This window comes from Cyclopterus lumpus, chromosome 13 (assembly GCF_009769545.1).
Source record: "Cyclopterus lumpus isolate fCycLum1 chromosome 13, fCycLum1.pri, whole genome shotgun sequence".
Taxonomy (NCBI): domain Eukaryota; kingdom Metazoa; phylum Chordata; class Actinopteri; order Perciformes; family Cyclopteridae; genus Cyclopterus; species Cyclopterus lumpus.
In genome coordinates, this window is record NC_046978.1 from 15,100,466 (window position 1) to 15,124,730 (window position 24,265).

Sequence of the window (24,265 nt, forward strand, 5' to 3'; positions counted from 1 at the left end):
AGACTCCGCGGGACACAGGGTACAGTTTTTAGTTTTTATTTCGGCTAGTATTTCCCTTTCAGTTGAGTCATATTCTTCCACTTATCAATGACAGATCCCCTTAATTATTAATATGCATGACAACTGAAAGGAATTCAACTCATGTTAGGGTTAGGATGACACTTTATACACACACACGCACACACACACACAGCTTAAAGCATGTAAGGAAGTTAAGTACATCAAGGTAAATACAGGTTCTTATTTCAGACCATTCTCGACTAAGAACTGGATGTACTGAGGCCTAATTTCTTCATCATAACCATCTAAACACACAACCTACGGGAGTGTTAATGTGTAATCAAGTTGTCATCAGGATGCCAAAGGTTCCACGGACCCGTCTTCCTCCGCCTCCTCGTTTGTTCTCGCTACTATGCGTTAACAGAGGAGGGGACACGGGACAGGAGAGTGGATGGAGGACAGGATGGGTGGGGTATCCGTCTAAAAGGTTTCAATTCTTGTTCACATCTGTACACGCAGAAAAAGGTAATGGTGACCGAGGGAAACACTACAACACCTGGCATACGCGGCCCCTCAGCACGAGGAGGGTTCCGAGTAAACACACACACACACAGTACGGTTAAGGGGTAAGGGCCCTGGGGGTCGGGGGGAGCCGTGGTCCCATCCTTGCACATACACAGATAGAGTCTCACACAAGCACTGTACACGGCACAAGAGGTCACCTAAATAGATGGAGCCAATGAAGGAGACTTAACATCTAGGGGGGTGGGGGGTGGAATGGAGAGTCCAGTACAGGCCGAGAGGGAGTTAAAATTCTTATTTAGACCGTCAGGTCACACTCTCTCACTCACACACACACACACACACACACACACACACACACACACACACACACACACACACACACACACACACACACACACACACAGTGACATACGTCATTTAAAACTCCATAAAGCTACACGCCTGTGCAGAATATACTATCATTACTTAGTGTTGCTAGCTATAGCCATTGAAATGGCAATATATGTTCAAATATTATATGTAACGTTTTTTTTCCTCCAAATATACAACGATGAAATGCATTATACAGACAAACGAGACAATGTAATCAGTTCACATGTTCAGTACATCAAAAGTAAGAGCTTCTCTACATCAATTTCTTCACGAGTGCAAAATCCAATGCTCCTCCACCTACTTCAAAGGTTCGTTGCTGAGCTTTAGCAAGTCCACTTCTGCACAAACCAATAAAAAAAAACATGACAATAACAAACACAAAAATATTTCTAAATAAGTAGTCATAAATATGGAATGTGAAAAAACAAAAAACACGTGGTCCAATTTCTTTTCAAACGATACAAATAAAAGTCCTTCAATGCAAGTTAAATGTTTTCTCTTATAACAGGACAACGTAATACAAAAATAGTGCTCAAAACGAGAGAGTGGGCAGTTGCTTGCTTGTGGCCCCAGTTGTGAGTAGAGGACCATAGGAAGCTGGTGAGGAACACAGAGAGAAGGACAGATGGAGGGAAGGTGTTGAGCCAGGTTGTGGTTGGTGGGTGGGGGGTGTTCACATGCCGTAACCAAAGCTGGGCTGTGGGGGCTGGCCGTAGCCCGGTGCTGCTGTGTAGCCGTAGCCGTAGGGCTGCTGAGGGGGCACGGCCACGTTGGGCCCTGCTGTGAGCATAAGCTGGGGTGTGCCTGCAAGACAAGAATCAGGGCGTTCAACCAGCGACCTGAGTCAAAGTAGCTTCTCTCCTGTTTCCTTCACAGCAACGGCAATAAAAGTTGAATTTTTTTTATTTTTACCGTAGACAATCGGTTGAGACTCGGTCGCCTGCTCCTCCTGTTTCCTCAGGGACTCGGAGGCTTCGAGTTTGTCGACCTGTGGAAAACACAACAGCAGGGACGCGTCAGGCTTCAGCTACACCGTTGGCCGACGGGGGCTCTTAAGAGAGCAAGGGGGCTGAGACGCCCCGGTTTGTTAAAAAAAAAAAACTGACCTCTGGGTTATTTCACTGGCTGACGGATGGGACCATTCCTGACAGGCGAAGACGAATACAGTCCAGATTTAAATACAAAAAACAGGCTGCGGGAGGCAGGCCGCGCTAATGCGTTGGGGAGGCCCTCTACAAGGCAACGGGGGCCACTACGACTAGAGAGCTACTGGCTACTCTATCGAGCTTGGCTACAGCAGCCCATCAGATAGACGTCCACTTCTTTGTGGAACGAATGAGGGATTAGGAGGGGGAGACGGAGACAAAACAGCGACTGGGCAATAATGGTCCCACCATCCAGCCACCCAATTCATCTACTCTAACATGTGTGCAGAGTATGTAGAGAACCAACCCCTCACCAGTACGAATAGCCCCAAGAGACCTTGGGGCAGAACAGCTGCACATTTCTGCATGAAAGTTGAGACACAACTTGGTTATTACCCTCCGGTAGCAATTATGAATTGGCATTTCTGTCCAAAATAAATAAAAGACATTTAAACCGGAACTAAATCTACTTAATACTTGATTCTTAAAGTCCGAGCACTAAATATTTCCAGCCTTGATGCGAGTGAAATAGTTAAGTAAAACTTAATTTGCCTGTGTGTTTGCTCTCTTGTCGATTTGTGGGCATTAATACAAATTAAACATTCATACACACTTCACTCTCATCCGTGGACATTTAAAGTACTCAAAGAAATGTTCATTTATTTTAAAAAAAAGAAGGTATTTTACTATTTTTGTAGTACATGAATGTACACAAATGTGATCTGAATGTATTTATTGAAAATACACTGAATTACATACATTTACCAAGTTTATACAGTATAGTGTAAATAATTCATGTTGAAAATGCATCTAATGATTATTTTCATTATCGATTAATCTGACAACTAATTTGATCAATTAATGGATTAACTATAGTCTACAGAAACTGGTGAAAAATGGCCATCAACAGCCCCGAGGCCAAAACTCTAAAACCGTAAGATATTCAACGTATTATCACATGAGAAAAACGACATCATTAATTAACCGATCAACAAAATAGCTGGCTAATTGTTTTGCCTGCGGAAACTATTAAAAATGACTTGAGGGAAGAATAAACATTGTGCAAACATTTGTTGTCCCGGAGCTCCAGCCTCCAGAATCAACTTAATAAAACCTCCTGGTGTTCTGATGGCGTTTTAGTATTTGCAAAGCAGCCCAGAGGCAGACAACGAAGGACTAAAAGGAAAGTCAAAAAGTTATGCAGCCAGAAAAAAGCTTCAGATATTACCCCTCGGCTATGGCAGTGTGCAGCTTAAATAAGGATGAGATCGCGACGCTAAATGATGCGCCCGTCCCCTTCGTGGTTTTGGGTTCAGTTCTCTACATACCGTCTGGTTTACTACTACAGTCAATCTGGTTAAGCAGGCTGTTTTGAGAAAAGACAGGCTCTTGATTCGTTTCAGAAGAGGAGAGTTGAGAGACATGCTGAAGCGGCAGTCAAGTTATTGTCTTCTTGAAGAGTGCATGAGAGAAAAAGACAGAGAAGCAGAGAGCATCGTGGGGGGGGGGGGGGGGGCAGTGTGAAAAGAGGTTGGCGGGGGGGATGGTTTGGTACAGCCAATTCAAGGTTTCCAGAAGCAGGCACAGCCAACAACAATGTATCCTAGCCTGGCCTGAATGCTGTTAAGGCTGACGCTACCAATGGAGGTGGATATGCATGCTTTTTGTTTTAAATATCGTTCCCCCCCCCCCCCCCCCCCCCCCCCCAAAAAAAATACACACCTAAACAGCTCAAGCAGTTTGTTCCTCGAAGAGACCAAATGTTACAGTAGCAAAGGATACTCAGAGAGACCCAGAAGAATGCCTCTCTTAATATGCCTGTGCTCATGTTGACGTTCCTCTATGACACGGAAATAATGTCAATAGTACTGACAAATATGGAAAAGGTCTCAGACAGAATGGTCACTTCATTTAAAAAAAATAAATACATTTTTTTTTAAAAACACTAAATGACTCTTCTACTTATGAGATTCAGTTTGACTCTTAGCTGCAGTCTATGCTACGGCTCAAATACAGACATTAACATGCCTTCGCCCCTCTCAAAAAAAAAAGACACAATCAAGTATTATGAATTTTAATGCGCCTAGAAAGGTCTCCGAGGTGAAAACATGCGCTCCCTGAAATGATCCTGAACCGAGGCAGGACGACGCTGGCAGCAGACTGCAGCTGAGCGGTGGTGCAAGTTTAACATTAGGATTTGTCTACAAAGTCTGGTGAGAAAAAAAAAAAAGGACCCGACCACAGCAGGTGAGGTTGTTATCCAGAGTGGCGCTCTTCACCCACTCCTAAGGAGAGCTGACGGGCATGCTGGCTTAAGTAGATGGCTCAGTGTGTTTAAGGAGAAAGACTTGTGATGGAGCACTCAAATTATCACTGGACCCTGCTGCCGGCTCTGTGGCATCTTTCAGCTCATCGTTTCGGTTTTCTTGGCTCGCAGCTTAGTGTCTTATTTCACTCTCATAGTAGCTCTAGTTCGCCATATAAACTTAGGAGGGGATGAAGATATGTCAGGGTTATGTTAAACGTTTGTTTCCTGCTGACAAAATATAAAAACTGTTACTGCAAGCTTAATGGCTTTAAGTGGCTAACTGCTCTATGCTAAGCGGAAGTAAATAACTGCATTCTTACTAATAAAGTATAAGAACTTAGATCCTGAGTCAATGCGGGCGAATGGTTACCGTCTGACCACATGACAGCAACATGCGCCCAGTTGAACAAAAACAAATGTTTACGCCGATCTCCATTTAATTTCTCAGTCGGTGGATATGATCAGCATTTACTACTGACAACGTAGATGTAATTTGCACACCTCCTCATGCTACACATGTTGTGCCCATCTAATTCGACAACTGTTTTGAATCCCTGACACCAGCAAAGCCAGCCGAGCCCTGAGGGATGGGTGTGAAGAGCCCCGCTCCGGAGTCGGTTGGTAGGTGGTCTAGTGGAGATGTGGAGTTCACAATCAGAAGCAGCAGAGTGACATGGGGGAGAGGGGGGTCATGCAGTTTTGGCTAATTCCACTGCTCCAAACTACAGGCTACAGGACAGGGGAGAGGGGTCAAAAAGAATGATTAGAAAATGGATTCGACTTTCACCTTTTCCTTTATCGCATCAACCTGGAAAGGAAATTCAGAGAGGCAACTTAAGGAGGAAAAAAAACAAATGGAAGTCTCCCAAAATAGAACTTGACAGAGAGAGAGAAGAGCAAACACAGGGCTTGTCACTTCAAGAATCCAGAGAGACAGATGCAGGTCATAACGCCACTTTTGATACAAATGCAGACTTGAGATGGAGAAATTTCCCTTTGTTGCTTTTCTACAGAATAAAAAAACTAAATACATACGTTAACTAATCAGGCCCACATTAAGTTTAAACACTTAAACAAGATGTACTACAAAATGTATAGTGTTTAATATATAAAAGCAATAACTTGAGGGTGCGGTTTTAATCCGTTTCAAGTAACCAACTGGTGGGGTTTTCCACCACAGGCACCAAAAAGTGATAAACTGATCACCAACTTGGCATTTTAAGTCTTTTAAATAACTGTAACAAATATTTTACAAATGCTTCACTCAGGTCTGCTGCCTGTTATGAAAGCAATAGGTGGGTCATTTGTTTTAAATGCCATGTAACAGAGATAAATGGCAGAACGAGCAACACGGCAGTTATGGATCTCTTCTGCAACACAATTGTATGGAAAAGCAGCTTGAATGGATGGAAACCCAAATGAAAAAGGAAAACACCAGTGGTGACACATGAAGCATATGAAGAGGACCATGAATGGAGGAAAGAATAGGCAGTATTGGGAGCGGGATTTCTCTTTGATTCTGTCTGGAGGGGGCGGAGGTGTGACACTTCCTAAAGCTTGATCAACATATTTTAGCGACTTCTGGTGCCTTTTAGATGTGTGAAAACTGATTGAAGATGACATTGTTCATTTCTTTCCGTGTCACTCACATCTGAAATATTCTGAGACATAGGTCTCCACAGATAGGTTTGCAAATACCTTTATAAATATTCACACCTGACAGCAGGAGGAGAAAAAAAACTGTCTAATCTTGCCCCATCTACCTTCTAATGACCTTCTTTTCACTGTAGAAACCATCACAAAGCCATCTACCTTCTTTTGATACACCACACACACACACACACTGGTTACCTCTGACCAACCCACCTTAGAGAGATACTCCCTCATGACCTGGATGAAGTATGGCATGGAGAAGTCCATGATGTTGTGTCGCCAGGCGGTCTCCAGCACCACGTCGGGCCGCAGCAGGTCGTAGCAGGTGAATAGGCAGGCAGCGAAACACTCCTTCTTGTCCTCGTTCAGGAACCAAGCCAGAAGCTCCTCTGCCAGCTCGATGTCTTTAGACTCGGATGCGTACTGCGTGGCATCCTGCAGAGAAGAAAGCATAAGTGCGTTTCAATAAATTGACTCGAAACCACATCTGCCGTTTTTCAGTCGAGATTCATACTGTTTGGAAGAACCGGAGTATATATATATTGAAAGTTATCATTTGTTTAAGTGGCCAAGCACCTTGTAGAGCTTGTCCTTCTTGCAGAGCTCAACACTCTGTTTCCAGCGGTTGTTGCCCTTGAAAAGGTAGGCCGCAATCCTCCTAAACTCAATCAACTCGTGCTTCTCCAGGCCCTGGGCCAGTGAGATGTTGTCAAAGTTGTCATAGGCGTCGATGGAAGCACGCAGTGCCTAGATAAGAGAGAGAGAGAGAGAGAGAGAGAGAGAGAGAGAGAGTGTGGGGGATTATAAGAGAAAACATTTATCCTGCCGGTGAAAATTAACTGCGACCTCAATGTAACCAACATGTAAACATCTAAAAACATAGATACTATCTGCATGTGTATAGTATCAAAATATCCTACCGCATAGTCTTCCTCGACGATGAAGAGGTTGTTCAGTGCCTCATTTACTGACTTGTTGTTGTGGGTCTGGACAGACCTTAGGTAAGGTTTAACCAGAGGCAGCTGTTTCACCTGAACGGAAAATCAGAACAAATAAATCGTCTTTGTCCATTTCTTTAGGTCACCATCATGTATCATTCTCTACCAAAAACATGAACTACTTCAACGGGCAACAGTTACTCGTAACGTTACACTACTGATACACAGAAGCATTTATTTTCATTTTCTGAAAATATTTCATAAATACATAAGATTAAACACATTTATTATTATTTTTTTAAAAACAAGAATGGACCTTGCTGAAGAAGTTGACGGCGCGTGAGTGGTCAAGTCTTGGAGAGAGGACGATGAGCAGGTCGTTTAGTAACAAAGGTTTGAACTCCAGATAAAACTGAACGGCCTTGTAGTACAACTCCACATTGGCCACCTACAAAGAAAAACACACCTGAAGTTGAACAGCTACAAATAAATTATACCATAATAATAGCTCAGTATTGGGCGTTTGGCACTGTAGGTAACAATATAACTTGTTACCAGATAGACAACTGGCATCACTTATACTATTATTTGAATTGTTAATTATTGATAAGTTGCTTCGAATTCTTCTTCTTTTTTTTTACCTTGGTGACAATGTCTTTGAACTGGCCCTCCTTCCAGGCATCAGATGGGTGGTTCATCATGGTGATGATGGCGTTGTCGTACTCCTCGTACTTGTCGTAGAGGAACACCAACTCCCCCCACAGGTGGGCCTGCTCTGCTGCCCTGAGGACCTGTTAAAAACACACACACACACAAAACACATTTGAATACGAGTTCATGTTAGCACATGAACAATAAAAAGGACAATAAAATGACAGTAAAACGTGCTTTGTTTGAAGATGTTGCCGTCATTCCCCTCGCCTACCTTTGGAATGTTGACGCGGGACCAGAAGAGCTCCAGGTGCTCCCTCATCTTCTGGGGCTTGAATTTGGAGTATAGGATGGCCAGCTCAGTGAACATGCCCATGTGAGCCCGCTCCAGTCCAAGGGCGGCCTCCAGCATGGTGATCAGCTCCTCAAAGTAACCGCGGTCCTGGAGGGTACAGACGGACTCAATGACACTAACCACAACCCTTTAAACCAGTAATACAAACATAAATACTGCAAATATCTTCTCGATACGACATTCAAAGCATTAATATGGCTTCAAACACCAATTTCCTCTGTGAAGATATAGTGGCGTAATGTCTTCCAGAGCAGAGAATGAAGTCGTTTTACCTCCGCGTGTGTGTTGTAATGCGATTTGGTAGAAACAAGGGCACACAATGTCACACCACTGTGCACTATATCCGATTCCACAGTGTACTCGGTAGTACTCGCAAGTGGAGCGGGTGAGTTTCACCCTGATCCCAGTTCCCCCAGTTACCTGGTAGTAGTTGATGAGTTCCTCCAGTTCATCGGCGTGAACGACAATATGCAGCCCGCACATTTGGGCAAGACGGAACTCTTTCCCATCTACACACGCAAAGCACACCTGGAAGAGAATAAATCAAACAACGGGTTTAATAAAAGGCGTGTGGACAGTACACTTATAACAGTATGTCTTCTTTACTGACACCACAGGAAAGCTTAGCGGTTTGCTTGAACTCAGTCTAACGTGCAACATCTGACTCTTTAATCTTGAAAAATGACTTTTTCCTCTGTTAAGAGTTGAAAAAGAAACTGCGTCGCCATCCCTCACCTCTTTCCAGGTGCGAGTGCTGTTGGCCTTGCGAGCTCCGTCCACAGCTGCTTGGTACTCTCCCAGGTGCACCAGAGTGGAGGCCAGACGGCCAAAGTTGGACACGTTGTTGTAAAGCAGTTTGGCCGCGTCGTACATCTTGTCGTCATAGCAACGATCACCCACCTGAAGGTAGATTTAAGGGAAACAAAACCAGCAAGATCAGCAAAGTAGGAACTTTGAACCAATAAAAAAGAGAATTAAGTGGTAACAACCGTGTCTGTGAGTGTGTGCTGCATGTATGCATGCTTCCCAGGACATACTTGCTGAATGTGAGCATTATTGGGTCCATTGATGAACTCTTCCAGCTCAGCCAGGCGGTTGGTCTTGGCCAGGGCGAAGATCAGCTCCGTTTCAACGTATGACTCACGGGCCTTCTTACGGGCCATCTGCAGAAACTTCACCAGGTCCTCCCAATTTCCTGCACACAACAATCAACTCCGATCAGTTTCATAAGCACATCCATCTACTGTTTATTAATCCAAAACCATCAAATCACACGAATTTGGAATTTATTCAAAATTGCTCTCCTCTAAGCACCAAACGGGCTAATACAATATACAAAATTAATCTTACCACTTTGGGCTGCAGCTTGTCCCACCTCCATGTAAGCAGAGGGGTCATCAGCCTTGATGTAAGAGTCAATGGCTTCTTTGACCAGGCCCTTCTGAAGCTGGGCCTTTGCCAGCTGACTCCACACCGGTGGCTCATTGCAGCGCTCAGCAAACTCATAAGCTCTGTCCAGGTTACCGATGTGCTCAATCAGAACCTGGACAAAATGAGACAACCTTCAGAACACGTAACATCAAGCACAATGACACAAGTATGAGGCTCCTGAATTACACGGCCAGCTTGAAACTGTACACCGACAGTAATAAAGCTTCCGGGTTCATGTCTTGAGTTTTAAAAACACCTTAATGCCGAGCAGTGATACACTGACCTGCACAGCAGAGGTGTTGACATCAAATTTTCTAAAAATAGCAAAGGCCTCCTCAAAGAGCTCATTGCTGATGGCGATGTTTGCAATGTCTGGGGCATCGTAGTTGTCCAGACGGTTGATGTACTCCATAACACGAGTCCGGTCAGCTTTAATGGCTGTCAGGATGAGCAGATTCTGGAGGTTTCTGAAAAACAACAACAAAAGGGTCTTATTTTCTATGTGGCAAAAAAAACTAAATGCATTTCTAACTTTTTTTAAATGTATATTTCCACAATTTAAAACAGCTTTTACAAAATAAAAAAAAAACAGTCTCAAGAGATTTGCTTGCAGCTGGCCAAATATAAATTATATATATATATATATATATATATATATATATATATATATATATATTGAGATGTACAGGTAATATCAAGCCTCGCTCACCTGTGCTCGCTAAAGACAGAGTTATCCAGGACAATCTTCTCCAGAAGCTCGATGAGCTCATTGGGAAGGTCAGCGGTCATGAAGGCCTTGACTGTGACAGACACCTCCTCTGGATCCTGGGTCTCAGACAAGGCTGTCTGGACCACCTGCAACAGAGACGGACAACAGACATGATGCACTTCAGCTGATGTTTGAAGTAAATGTTTAAAAAATATATATATAGTATATAACAAAACCGATAGATGCGAAAGACGGGGAAAACTAAAAAGATTGGAAATTGTTAAATGGATACAATAGGAATGTTAGCTTTGTTTTACATAACTATATGAAAGCAGAGTCTGCCATGCCAGCTGATTTTTGGATCAAAGATTTAAGTACATTTAGTCATGTGGTATAATTTAGTATCAGAGACGGCAAGGGGCCGGACCTGGTCGATGAGTGGTCTTCTGTAGTTGTTGGTCTCCAGCAGCACGCTCGCCCACAGCTCAGGGTTCTTGCGACGCACAAGGTAGCGGGACAGACTCTTGAACAGCGAGTTCTCGTTGCACACCTGAAGCAGAATATACAACAGCTAACGTCAGAGGCGGTTCAGAAATGTCATGTCATGTAAACTAAAACAGCAACTTATTATATTTATCATGAAGCATGGCTAACCACAGTGGATAGGAATTAGCACCGTCATTTACAACGGACTGGTCATAACTCACAAAACCACCCCTATAGTTGCCTTCCATGAAAGCATGATTTCAGTTTAACTCACATGAATCAGTTCCTGGTCACACTGTCCTCTTTCATAGGCCACGCAGGCCAGGTGGGGGTCTCTTTTCTCACAGTACTTGCCCACCACACGGCTGTCATAGAAGGGGTTCTCCCTCAGGAATCGCTCTGGGTTGTTGTTGCTGTCGATGTAGATCTTGGCCAGGGCATTGTGGGTAGCAGGCTCCTCACATCCTTCATGAATACGAGCCTCTAACCAAGGCAGCAGCAGCTTCAGTCTGAAGAAAGATACAGTTAGGGTTTCACTGCACTCAGTGATTCCCCTATGCAGTACAATCAGTCCCTCTCTTCTTACCGATTTCTTTTCTCCACTTCAGCCACCAGTTCATCTGTGGAGAACTGCCCTCTAACCACCAGAATCAGGTTCTTAATCACATCCTCAGCACAATCCACATCCAGTAACCCACCAATGACTACCGGCAGGCGGCTCGGGTTCACCTGGAGAAAACAAATACAGGATGCAGTTATTACTAAGTGTAACCCTTTTAAGGTAGGTCGACTTAATGTTTATTAATTTATTGTTCTGGATTTTATAACAACACTTTTTCCACCGAGTTAAAATGTAATAAAGTACCTTCTGCACGTAGATCTCAATGTATTTCTGCAGGCTGTTGCGGTACAGGTACAGCACCAGATCATGGACAAAATCAAAGCGGTCACACACAATGATCAAAGGCAGCTGGTCAGTCAGCTTGGCTTCCTATAGAGATAAACATATCAAATATATTTTCTTATAAATGCTGGCTTTGTTGAACGACAGTCTGGATACAAAGGTTAGATTATTTTATAGTGAAAGGTCTATTCTGCACTCGTCCACTTCTGACCTTGAGGAAGTTCTTCACACGTTCGGGGTCGTAGCAGTTACTTTCTCGACAGATCCTCTCCACCTCTTTGATCTGGCCCGTCTTGCAGGCGGCCTGGATATATTTGAAATGGACCTCTGGATCCTGGCTGAAGTTCACAATAGAACCCAAGAAATAGAACAAACCTGAAAGACAAAAAAAAGTTAAAAATCAACAGGAGAACTAACCAACTATTGTTTTTTGTATGTGCTGAAGAAGTGGCTCTCAGTATATTCCCAGCTTACCCTCAAAGCTCTTGAATGACTCAAAAAGTTCAGTGAGGGACTGAGTGGAGAGCTGTTCATGGTACTTGGAGGCGACCTGCACACAGATCTGCAGGTTCTGGCGGATGTTAGCAGACAGCATGGCCCTCAGACACTCCAGAGAGTCCTCCACCGACAAGGAGCCAAAGAAATTCACCAACCACTGCAGAGACAAACAGAAAGCAATCCGCGAAAAAAACAAGTTTAGTCATGTTTTATACATTTTCGTTCGTATTAGTATTTTTATTGTGTTTGTTGGTCTGTGTCGTACCTCTGGGTTGAGAAGATGTGTGTGCACCACAGCGCGCTTGATATCATACAGGTCAGTATAATGCTCCAGCGCCCTCTGCAGGAGACCGGCCTTCTCACACAGCTGTGCCACATGAGCACGATCATAGTGGGTGAACATCTGATTGCCCAGGATGGCGTCTGCAACCTGGAAGACATGCCACAGAGTCAAAGACATTTCGACATAGTTTCGAAGCTTTGTGGACAGGAAACATTGCAAATAGGCAAAGGGAAATTAGATATTTGAGTAAAAGGAAAAAACGACACATTTTAAAGAAGAAAGAAACTCTTCAGGGTTAGTTTCCAAAAGCATGAGTTTAAAAGAAGTTTACAAAGTAAAACCTTATATATCATGAATTTGTAACCAAACTAAATTTCATTTTGTTAGTGGACGTCTGTCTACCAAATTAAATTGTGGTGTTCCAATTCTAGATCAAGTCAAATGTATGTACCTGTGGTGCGTGCACCAAATTCATTTCCAGCAGGCGCGTCTGCAGTGGTCCCTCCATGGGTCTGTTATTCTTTAGGGCATCTAGGAGGAAGGATGTGCACTGCTGGATCAGGTTGTACTCCATGAACACATCAACAATCTGGAGACACAGAAGAAAAACATGATCAGAGATATTGAACTCCTCTCAAAAAGACTGTTTGTTTGGAAAACCTTCTAAATCAGATAACAGCTTTCAATGTAGTGTTTGATTATTGGATGTAGAGCAGTGGCTCTATTTCCTGTCACAAGATCAGACCATTCTTCTAAGTGCAATTAATGAGCAAAATATTTGGACCCACTACACAAGACTACTATTACCTGTGCAAACCTCTTGGTTAAAACCACCATTTTTTTCCAATCTGACATATAGGTTATGCGGTATTTTTTTACCTGTGTAATGTCCGCAAGTGGCTCTTCATCCTGAACCAGCATCTGGGAGAACTGAAGGCCCTGTTCTGGGCTGATCCGCATTACGTTCCTAAGCAGAAAGATCCAGTCTGGAGTGTAGCCCACCTACAGAGACAACAGATATTTAGGCATAAAAGGTACTTCATCTTTACAAAATATGTAAAGACAATAGTGGAACACAGATTACAACATGGCGTCCCTTCTCTGTACCACAATAGCCTAATATTATAGAAGATAAACTAAGATAACAAAGTCAGATAGTCACAAACCTTCTTGGCATAGAGGACAATCTTCTGGAATTGTCCCGTCTCTGCAAAGCACTGAATGACCTTATTGGGGACGTTGGCTCTGAGGTAGACACTGAGGGCAAGAGTAGGGTCTACAGACTTCACCAAGTCTCCAAGCTCCTCAGAGCACTCCAGCTGTAAACAAACACACACAGAAACCAGGTTTTTCATATCCCCATGTACATAATAAATACTCGTAACCTAGTTACTGATACTGCGTTTTTTTTGCTGAAGATAAGAACGATTTCCCACTGGACACATACCTTGTCCTCTTTCAACCATTTCTCTAGGAGTTGCTTGCGTCCCTGTTGGAGGACAGGCCTGCACAGCTCCAGAGACTCAAACTTATTAAGTTGGCCTTGGTCCAGCAAGATGCCAAAGTATTGGAGCAAGGGAGACGTCTGGCCTGGTTGGGCTGGAACACTCTGGAAGCGACGGATGGTGTCTGGGGTCCGCAGGATACCCTAGACAAGAAGGACGGATGGATAGACAACGTAATGAAATCCCCTTTGAGAAGTTACTTTTGGTGAACATAATTGATCGCAGTAAACATAAGATGTATAAACTTTAGAAGCGCTGCAAGAGTGCATCCAAAAGAAGTTCAACTAATTTGGTATGCAAATCTAAACTTGGTTTATATATATATATATATATATATATATATATATATATATATATATATATATATCTCTGACGCTTATTGTCATAGTAAGCTACAGATCAATCAGTTTCAAGTAAACCAGATTGCGCCATCAGACAAAAACAAATACAATATGCAAACACTTTATTAGAACAATGCAAATAAAGTGATATCTTTGCAAAAAAAGAACTAATATTTGGCAAGAATAAAAGCTTATTGTGGCTGCAATTAACCTGTTTTGCACTGAATATCTTTTCAAGATAATAACAATAAAGTGCAACCTGTGGAAAAACCAAACAAGTTTGGTTAAAACGGGCTTGCAGGCTTGACACGGCCACTCTTAATTCAATAATGTTGAGCTTAGATCTGCATTTTGTTTTGAAGGGCAACAGCAGAAAAGCCGATCTCACGGAGGCAGGATGTGGCGAGTCGCCAAGAATCTTGGACGGCGTAACGTTAACAATTACACGAAAGTACAGGAATTTCGCCATGTTTTTATTAGTGACTTAGTTTTATGTCTGTGTACTTTTGTAATGTGTGAAATTCTCACTAAAGTTCTTGAAATTTGCATTTTCCCTTGCGCCCCACTTGTAATACAACTGCGACCCACTAGAGGGGCGTGCCGCACAGTTTGAGAAATACTGGATTAATTGAATTGTGAATAAGGTCAAGTTGTTTGACCCTGCTCTGAGTGCATGGTGGCACCCTGGCAGTACCTTGGGTGCATTGGCCGCCACCTTGGCAGCCTCTGAATAGTTTCCCGCTGCAAAGAGGGTGTTGAACTTGCGGGCAAACAGCTCCTCAGCACCGGCAAGGTTGTTGCGGACCGCCATGCGGAGGGCCAGGTCTGGGTTCTGGAGCACATTGGTGATGTAGGGAATGATGTTTTCCTCCTCCACGCACACGGACAACACCTTAAAAAAAAAACACATTTGCATGCTTTACTAGCTGCACACAACAGAAGATACCAAATGGATGGGTTTTAAAACAATGCAGGGTCCACGTTACAGCTTTGTGTTTTTGATTCCTCAATCCATTAAAAAAAAAAAAAAAAAAAAAAAAAGAATATTACCGCTACGGCAAAAGAAACATACAGCATGTACTCCATGCAAAGTGAATGGAAAAACTAACCTGTAAAATCTGTAAAACAGAGCCCTCTTAATTGACAGTGTTGGCAGGTTCTTTGTACACGTATGCTAAAATAGATGTATTACACCCTAAGACGTGTATGTGTCATAATCTTAAATCACACAGAGGGATTGGCGCATTTAGCGTTACATTTTGTATGTGTGTGTGTGTGTGTGTGTGCAATGCACTGAGCTGTAAATGGTAAACCTGAAGGTAAGAGCCAAGAGCAATAACAGGATTAGATTGTGTAGTCTGCTTGGCCAAGCTTAGCCCTCCTGCTGTGCGTGTCAGATGCTGCCCGACACTGAAGATGTTGCTAGAGATGGTTATTTTCAGAGATTTCCTCAGTCAAGGTCACAAGACAACACCCAAGGACCCACGTTGATGGAAAAAAAGTGTTGACATAACAAAAAGGGAAAGTGCATCACCAACAAATGTCTGCAATAGTGATCGGTACCAAAAACCTGGTATTAAACCGGCATCGTGAACAATTATTAAAGACTAGAGTACTGATATGCTCAGACGTACTGGCTCTTATTTCGGTACTTTGTACCATTTTGGTGTAATTTATTACCACACTGCAGCGCCTCTTCTGCTCTCTGTGTAAGCGCTGAGCGCACACACACACACACACACACACACACACACACACACACACACACACGAGGAAAGCGAAATTTCAACGTGCCTTTTCCGCAACATCTCATCCACCACTCATTACTCAAGCGCCACACACTGGCTCGGCTAATAGAGAATTGTTACAAACCATAAGCCAAAACAAAAGCTGCCTGTATGAAGTCAAACTCTTGAGCTTAGTTAACCACATATTGTCAAACTCTTGTAAATGTATATGCTGGCTGAGACAAAGCAGCCCCTGCCTCTACCTGCAGACAGTGAATCGCACCAGCAGAGGGAGTTTAAGCCAAGAGAAATGACTTGGCATTCAATGAATTATTGAATGCTTCAACACAAATAAATAGACATATAGAGGGCCAGAGTGTGTACATTAGAGTACCTGTCCTTTCCTGTTGACTCCAATGATACCCGCAGTGGGCTCATGGGGGGCAGTGACAAAGATGGTCTCCCCGCTGATCCTGTTCATGTAGATACAAGTTCCAGTCTCAAGGTCATACAGGTGGATGTAGCCATATTTGGTGATGAGAAAGACTACATCTTGCTTGGAACTGATCTAGATTTACGGGAAGAGAAATCTGGTTAGAACATGAAAATCAGCAAGAAGATAATTATCAAAATACCCTTCAGCAAGACATTGAGCCAAAAGCCAATTAGGTATTACCAGAGCCCAGTCTGACACTGATGGGCAGTTAAATAGTTACATTTCAACACAGTGGGTGAGTACCAGGTCCATGTTTTAACTGCACTTAAATAGTATCTCTCAATCGTAAAGAATCTAACAAGTCTAAAAAACTATTTTTCAGACAATGCCCCTTATCTCAATCTTAAAGCCAGTAATGACGCAAGTAGATAATATTATTTCCCACCAGAGGAGGAGGAAATCTTGTTTAGAGAACAAAGACAAAACAGGCTTGACATGTCTCCTCATAAGTAGAAGTTGTACCTGCATAGCAACAGGGAAGTCATTTTGAGCTTCTGGGGGAAAGAAAACATCCACGGCTTTCTTTGGAAATGGCTGGTTCCCAGTCGGTGGAGTCCCCACTTCAATGATGTGCAGCTAGAAGTAAAACGACAGAGACGTCAGGTTACAAAAAGCCTTTTTAAACTTAGTTTGGATTCCGCAAGATCCAAAATGCTTATTGATTTCCATTTTTCAAATGAGTCTATCCAAAACGTTATTTTTTACAGCTGGTAGCCAGAACCTTGGCAGTGCAAGTAAATCGTACCTTTCCTCCCGCCTGTCCTCGCACAGCAAAGCAGAACAGGGTTGACTCTTCAGTGTTGCCCTCCATCTTGAACTGTGCAAAGCCAGCAGCATGTCCCTCAATGGGCTGAGACACCTTCCTGTCCACGGAGTACAGCTGCATGGCTCCGACAACACGGTTTTGCTGAAGAGGAGAGACAACCCACAAGTTAACTGTTGACAGAGGTTCTACTGGCAACCAAGCGTGCTCAAACTGTGATTGGAGGAAAACGTGATACAGCGCCAAACTTAGGCAGGATTCATTGAAAGAGACAAAGATACCTCTGAGTAACAGTTATAATATGGATTCCACACTTTTGATGTTTTATAAAAAGGTATTATTCACAATAAAATGGTTCTACTTGAAATTACTGGAAGTGAAACCATGTAGTAAAATTGTTGCAATGCTGTTCTTCAGTGCAATAATTGTCTCCTGAAACCGGGACAAATAATAATAATTACCTGTGCTGAAATGCCAATGAGCAGCAACCACTTCTGTTTGGCGTCAGTGCGGTAGTTTATGATCTGGCAGCCTGCCAGGCTGGAGTGACGGTCAAAGACTTTGATTGGCTGAGAATCACCCTCCATGCTCCAATGGTAGACGGCATTGTCTGTGACCAAGGCAACGGTGTTGAGGGAGATCCACTTCCAGAAGGTCACGTCATCCGTCATTGTGTGAGCCTTCATCTTGCTCTTCATCTCGATGTTGAAGATCTGCAGGGTCTTTGCCGCTGAAAAGTGACATAACGTTTAACGCACAGTGACGTAGATGAACGCTGCAACCCCCACCCCAAAAATAGAAACACACACACACACACACACACACACACACACACACACACACACACACACACACACACACACACACACACACACACACACACACACACACACACACACACACACACACACACACACACACACACACACACACACACACACACACACACACACACACACACACACACACACACACACACACACACACACACACACACACACACACACACACACACACACACACACACACACAAAAGGACCAAACAAAAAGCCAACAAAAGTCTTAAGGCTGACCCAAATACTTTGAAGCTTCAACCGTAGCCATGTGGTAATGGACGTCCAAATCAGTATTCGAATGCATCATGTTTGTGTATGTTTTTGTATGTCTTTGTATTGTCGGGCTCTTGCTCACTCTGACCGGGTTTATTTTGGAACGCATGTGAACCCCCGAGATTAATTAGCCATTTTAACCATCATAGCGTAACGTTTTCAGACGATATTCAGTAGAAATATGCGATGGGGAGATTGGCATTGATGCTTGCTTTGAGTCGCGCATCCCTGGTAAAGCTTCATGTGAACAACACATCTGTGTTGAAAATCGACAGAAGGTAATCCAGTAACGTTGGCAGCTAACATTGAGTTACATTATGATGCGTTAAAACTCTGTTAAGTAACAATTTGGATCGTGGCTACTCTAAAAGGTTATTACCTGATCCGAGCCGCGGCTCAAAAACTGTAATACGTTTAGAACCGTGTTTAGAACCGAGTGTTATGAGCAGTCCCTAGTGTAGCGGGTGTGCGTGCGTAGTCCCTGGTGCTGAATCACAGCAGAGGAGATTAACAGCCAGACAGTCTCCCCAAAGCCAAGTCTTATATTGTCAGCCTGTCTGTCGGCCTTGGCTACGGGATATATGTTAATTTATTAGTTCAAAGGCCTACATATAAGCAAATAGTTTTAACGGTCTTTCATGTAATTTATTTGATGTGATTATTGCACATTTGTAGCGGTTTACATTTTAATAAAGAAGTTAATGACAAAATCGTCCACGAGAGAAAAATACTCGAGCAGCTGTATATCTGACTGAGATCGATCTGATCCTTTTTCCGTTTCTCTCACTAAATGAGTGATGGGTGAGAGGCAAATGATGCTAATAAAGAGAAGGAGAAGAAGCTTCGAAAACCTCAATGGTATCCGGGACAGCCCTAATCAGTGTCAAAACAAGAGGCAACACCAACAAAAAGGGCAACCGCTGTTGGATCTGCATTCAGTTAGGTCTGATGCAATAAACGGTCAAATGAAACCCATTCAGTTGAGGCTGAATATGCAAACCTCGTGTGATAATGTGAAGTGAAAACTCATCTATAAAAACTGATTTTTAAAATTTGAGAAACTCAAAAACGTACCAAGACTGTGTTCAGACTGACATTAGCACTGCATCAACAAATGCGGTCCCCCTCATTCAACTCAATGAGCCCACTGTGCCGACACAGTGAGGGCGGGCGGCAAAAAAAAGTTGTACGTGGCTCAACTTTTTCCACAACGTTATGCAACGTCATAAGGCGAAGCGCTACTACAGGTAGATTCATTATCAATGTGAACGGCGCATTGCTACTGTTGACCGTGTGATCAACGCAACGGATGCTAAAAGAATTGTCAACCGCATTTCACAAAAATATCAAATTTGGTCTCGACGGATACAAAATGCTGTGCAGTGTTTTGGTGTCCGATTAGCCTTTAAACTCATGGATTTAATACTCAAACGGAGTTTCGTGGATCCAATTTCATCCTCCCAGCGGTCAAAGGACGCCAGCATCAATAACGCAGTGCTATTTTAGGTCTGGATGTTTGCTTGGAGATATTACTACTACTAGGCTTTCTGTGCTTCTCAACTGGATCAACAATGACTTTTCATATTGTTGTGGTGCAATGGTCCAATGCTCTACAGATCATTCCAACCAAAACCAGGTCAATTAGGAACCAACGTCTGCAGAAAAACATGGTGAAAGTCTAAATGAGGCCTGTGTCCAGTCCTCCACCAACACTACCTACAGGAGAAATAAAAACTCCAGGCATGTTGTTATAGCTCTTAAGGGATTCGCATCAAAACGTAATCCTAAAATGAGGGATGTGGGAATTTGGGTTGGGTCTGAATGCAGATTAGCAAAAGACGACCACAAAGCACACAAACAGATGTGATGATGGGAAGGACGCTTAACGGATGTACTCACACCCAGCCTCATTTTTTTCTAGTCTCACTGGAGGAAACACACAGCAATTCATGGGCCCAAAACATGTATTTTAGATTAAATCAGGCCCAAGCAAGTCCCAACTAACCTAATCCCCATAGCTGTTAACGCAGCGTATGAGTGAAAATGTGGACGGTGACATTTATCAACAAATACTTTGGTAGTACTTGGAAAACATACACTACCTGCTGACATGAAATACAGTGCAAGTAACTTAGAGAAAATTGAGAATAAGCATACCGCACAAATACTTGAAACACAACATATTCAATACATACTGAAGCACTTTTATAAGCCCACTCCTTTGACATATAATCCAAACACAGGCCAAAAGGAGGACAGTAACCAAAAGAAAGCACCACATTTGGCCTCGTTCTCTGCAGTTTCCTGAGGCTAGTGGTCAAGCTCGTCCTTGACCCTGCAACTCTAGTTGCATGCTAAGCCATACAATAATAAAGAACCAAATAAAGCTCAGTTCTGGAATAACCACTCAAGCTTGCTCGTTCTCTTACTGGAAGCTGGAATATACCCAGGTAAGGTAAACTATTAGGATGTGCCTATCACAACAAATCCCAACGTTAGCTGAGCATATACTTGAGAGAAGTAGAGAAACAAAAGAACAAAACAAAACAATGAACCACTCAATCATCTACAAATCAGTAGGACAATATTGTCCTCTGCTGACTGACATTATATTTCACTAGACAGCAAATACATAATGACCTACTATTTATTCATTTGCTTGAATTTACGATTGTTTAAATGACCATATCATTATTTTAAACATGTTTTAGCCCTTTTACTACATACATACGTACGTACTAGACATTACTACCAACCATTTTCCAACGGACATAATAATTTGTAAAATTTCTGAAGTGATTTACATTAAGGCCAGGATTTGTTGGTCATGGAATTCAATTCATAAAAGAAATTTTCTTTAAAAAAAGACAAATTCCTGGCAGAGATGTGTATTCTGATAGGTGAGTGCCTTTAGATTGACTAAAAGTGACACTTGGAACCGTATTATTGAGAGCTTAAATAAAGAGGCAGTCAAGCCCTTCAGGTTTGCTGTTTGTTAGTCTTAGGCTTTCACCTCCAAGTCAGTACATTCATTAAACGATGAGTCAGAAAAGGGTCAGATGTAATATAAAATATATGTACAGCAAATGGGACAAACACACACACAGAAAAAAGAAAAAAAAGAAAAAGATACAGTCCTTTAAGCTGCCATCTTAATTGTGTTCTGCTTGCCAATCATCCATTAAAATTGTTCACTGTGCAAACATTTAAAGACACAATAATCCAACAATAATACACTTTGACAACTCATGATATGTAAAATTCAACTCACCGTCTGCAAACATAAGAAAGCAGTAGGAAATGAAAAAAGAGCAAAAACAAGCAAAATAGACAAAGCATTCATGACAGCATGACATTTTACTACCACTGGTACTACCTTTCTTTAAAATATCAATGTCTTGTACATTTGAATTTGTTACACTATACTTTTAGTTACTCAACCTTTTTTTGACAAACAGAAATGAGGTGGTCTACATATGAACATCAAAATGAAAAGCAGACTGTGAAAGTTACATAACTGACTGACAACACAAACGAAATTTACACAAATGACCCAATGTATTAGAAAAGACCCATAGCAAGGTGTGTGTCCGGCCAAAACTTTAATTTTAAATCTTTAAGTCTTAGTGCTTTCAGAAACTTAGTGCTCTCCTCTCTAGGTGGCAAATACTCTGCTGAAAGTGCTAGATATGCAGTTCAGCTCACGCTTACCTTTAAGGGCAATCACTTTGCTGGCAGGGTTCATGATGGCGCTGTCTGCAGAGATAGGCCTGCGGATTGGATTGTTGGGGTCGGCCATATCGATGATGACGACCTGGGCCTGCTCCCCCACTTTCTCTCTTATGCAGATGAACTTGTCGGACTCCATGGTTAGAGTGCTGAATCCAATGTTGGCTGGGTTGATGCCCAGGTTCTGGAGCTGAGATAAGAACACATGACTTGTTTTAGTAGCAGCCCCTGGCCAACACGGTTTATACTACAAGAAAATGGCAAAGAAGATACAATAAAGTACAATACTTATTTAAATTGTGGTCTTTAATGTCTTTTTTTATATTTCTCGTTTATTTTTATATTATATGTACAAGGAGAGCAACGTGTAAACGTAGTCAAACTCCATGCATGTGTACACACACATGGCGAATAAAGCTGATTCCGATAATGTATTGATAGCAGATATATAGGAGGCATCATTATCCATAAAATCGTTTCAAGTGACACATGGTAAATTAAAAAAGGTAAATGGGGAAAATAAAAATCAAACAAATGATCTTATTACAACCATGATGATGAGCTCGGTATTTAAGTGTATTTGTTTCAAAGACGATGGTTACATTTTTCTTTAAAATATGCAAATGCATGAATCACAGGGATTGTTGTGGACTATGTAACATAAAAACTCAGTTGCTATCTTATTAGGTACACCTACCTAACTATTCATTTTGTATTTATTTATTTAATTCACTTAATTTTTTTTTTTGTACACCCCTTCTCTATCAGTGAGTGTAGGCTAGATAACAGACAACTCTCTGTGTGTAAAATATAATAAACTACCAACAGCATGTATTGTTTCTGGACATCTGTATTTTTGCAGAATAAGATACTTTTTTAACTCATAATGATAAATCTGGAACCCAGATGTACCAGTGGAGCTCGACTGAACCGACTCTCATCCGCATCCAGATGTTTTAGAAAATCATAACTGCACGTGAGAGGGGGAAAAAAAATGTCGTTATTGTCGAAAGAACGGGAGGACCACTTGCTTCCCCTCCGTCAACAGGACGAAGAGGCATCGTGTCACGAGCAGAAGCCCCCTCGGGAATAACCGGAGTCTCTCCCTTTCGCTGTGTTCATGTCTTGTCGTGACTCCACCGCACTGTGTGGCAGTCACACCGCAGCTGGCCGCGGACTGTAAGCTGCTGGCGTTAGCTAGCCGGAGCGCATCATCGCGAGGGTCCGTGTGACATTATTATACAGCAGCCATCCGGGGAATACAAGTTGATGTCAGCCAGGTCGACTGAATACAAAAGCTGACGTTACGATTAACCAGATGACGTGACTCGCACATCCCCTCACGACACACTAACGATTAGCTCGCTAATATAATGGCTGTTTGCTAACCGAAATGTAGATAATGCACAGGTCAACGGGACGAGAACTGGTCCCCAAGGGTCGGGAACAATGTCTAATAATAATAATAATACATGTACCCCCTCCCCGGAGTCGTCGTTGACCGCTAACGTCGGGCAGGCGACAGCATCCGTGCAATGAATGAGTTCGCTCGGCTGCCGACTAAACGGGGGAGGGGAGGTCATTCATTCGCTGCGGGTATTGACGTTCACCGCTAGCTCGGTTAGCGAGCTGTCAAACGACCCGTTAGGGCGCCGCAGAGCCACAAATAAACGTGAATGTCGGTGTTCGTGCAGCCGGCCATGTTTATCCACGTACCTGCAGGTGCTCCTGAAAGCGGATAGGTAGGATCTGAGCCATGGTGGTTTCCTCGAGCTTCTCCAGATTTACGAAATCTTAAAGCGGTGCAGCTAACAGCTAGCTAGCTAGGCAGTAGCACCGCGCTAGCTACGACCTCCTCACTGAACGTGTAGGTCGGAGCCAGTCGGTGAAAATACCAGGACAAAAAACACGGAGAAAAAAAAAAGGTTATATGTGATGTTGTTGAGCGTGTTTCCGAAATCTGGCGTCAGTGGGAAATGTTCGTTGTGTTCCGCCTTCTGTACGGCATCGATGGATGGCAGTGGCTTCGGCTGATCTTCTGTCCAAAATCCGCAATGGCGGCGGAAACGGCTCAGAGCCTTTTCTCAATCCGGAAGCGTCGAGGGAGCTCTGGAAGGACACTGGCTGCCTGAGTCAAGGATGGGAGTGATGAAACTGAGTTTTAAAATAAATTAATTAGCAAATTGTAGTATATTCTTCATAAAAACCAAGCCGTAAACAGCCGATTAAAAATAATAATTAATGACAGCATATTGTTAAAGCTTTAGTGCAACTATTGACACATCAGATATAATATTTGTTTGTGATACATACAAGCAAAACGATGAAAGTTGATTA

The 24,265-nt window shown here is 42.7% G+C and overlaps 1 protein-coding gene across 2 annotated transcripts; it reads right to left on the reverse strand.

Annotated features, from left to right (window-relative positions):
• Positions 1-20: 20 nt before the first annotated feature.
• On the reverse strand, positions 21-24,017 carry LOC117741384 (clathrin heavy chain 1-like). Of its 2 annotated transcripts, XM_034548401.1 has the most exons (32): positions 23,645-24,017; positions 21,911-22,118; positions 17,552-17,820; positions 17,073-17,234; positions 16,790-16,903; positions 16,226-16,399; positions 14,799-14,996; positions 13,706-13,906; positions 13,425-13,577; positions 13,138-13,260; positions 12,710-12,847; positions 12,241-12,405; positions 11,952-12,132; positions 11,689-11,852; positions 11,439-11,564; positions 11,160-11,302; positions 10,848-11,082; positions 10,515-10,637; positions 10,088-10,233; positions 9,662-9,845; positions 9,298-9,490; positions 8,985-9,142; positions 8,683-8,847; positions 8,368-8,475; positions 7,867-8,034; positions 7,583-7,732; positions 7,258-7,389; positions 6,924-7,034; positions 6,580-6,750; positions 6,217-6,438; positions 1,810-1,885; positions 21-1,701 (listed from the first exon to the last, which is right to left on the reverse strand). In XM_034548401.1, exons 1-32 carry the CDS (start codon positions 23,684-23,686, stop codon positions 1,571-1,573), a joined length of 5,034 nt encoding a protein of 1,677 aa, XP_034404292.1. In that variant the 5' UTR covers positions 23,687-24,017; the 3' UTR covers positions 21-1,570. The 2 variants fall into 2 exon arrangements, with proteins under 2 accessions (XP_034404292.1, XP_034404293.1); XM_034548402.1 differs by lacking the exons at positions 21-1,701; positions 1,810-1,885 and adding an exon at positions 3,763-5,079.
• Positions 24,018-24,265: the final 248 nt, after the last annotated feature.

Coding starts and splice junctions, on each gene's coding strand:
- LOC117741384 (XM_034548401.1), bottom strand. CDS start 23,686: ATGGCTCAGATCCTACCTATCCGCTTTCAGGAGCACCTGCAG. Junction 12,848..13,137: donor CACTTGCGGACATTACACAG/GTAAAAAAATAC, acceptor CTGTGTCTCCAG/ATTGTTGATGTGTTCATGGA. Junction 11,853..11,951: donor GTCATTCAAGAGCTTTGAGG/GTAAGCTGGGAA, acceptor TTTGTCTTTCAG/GTTTGTTCTATTTCTTGGGT.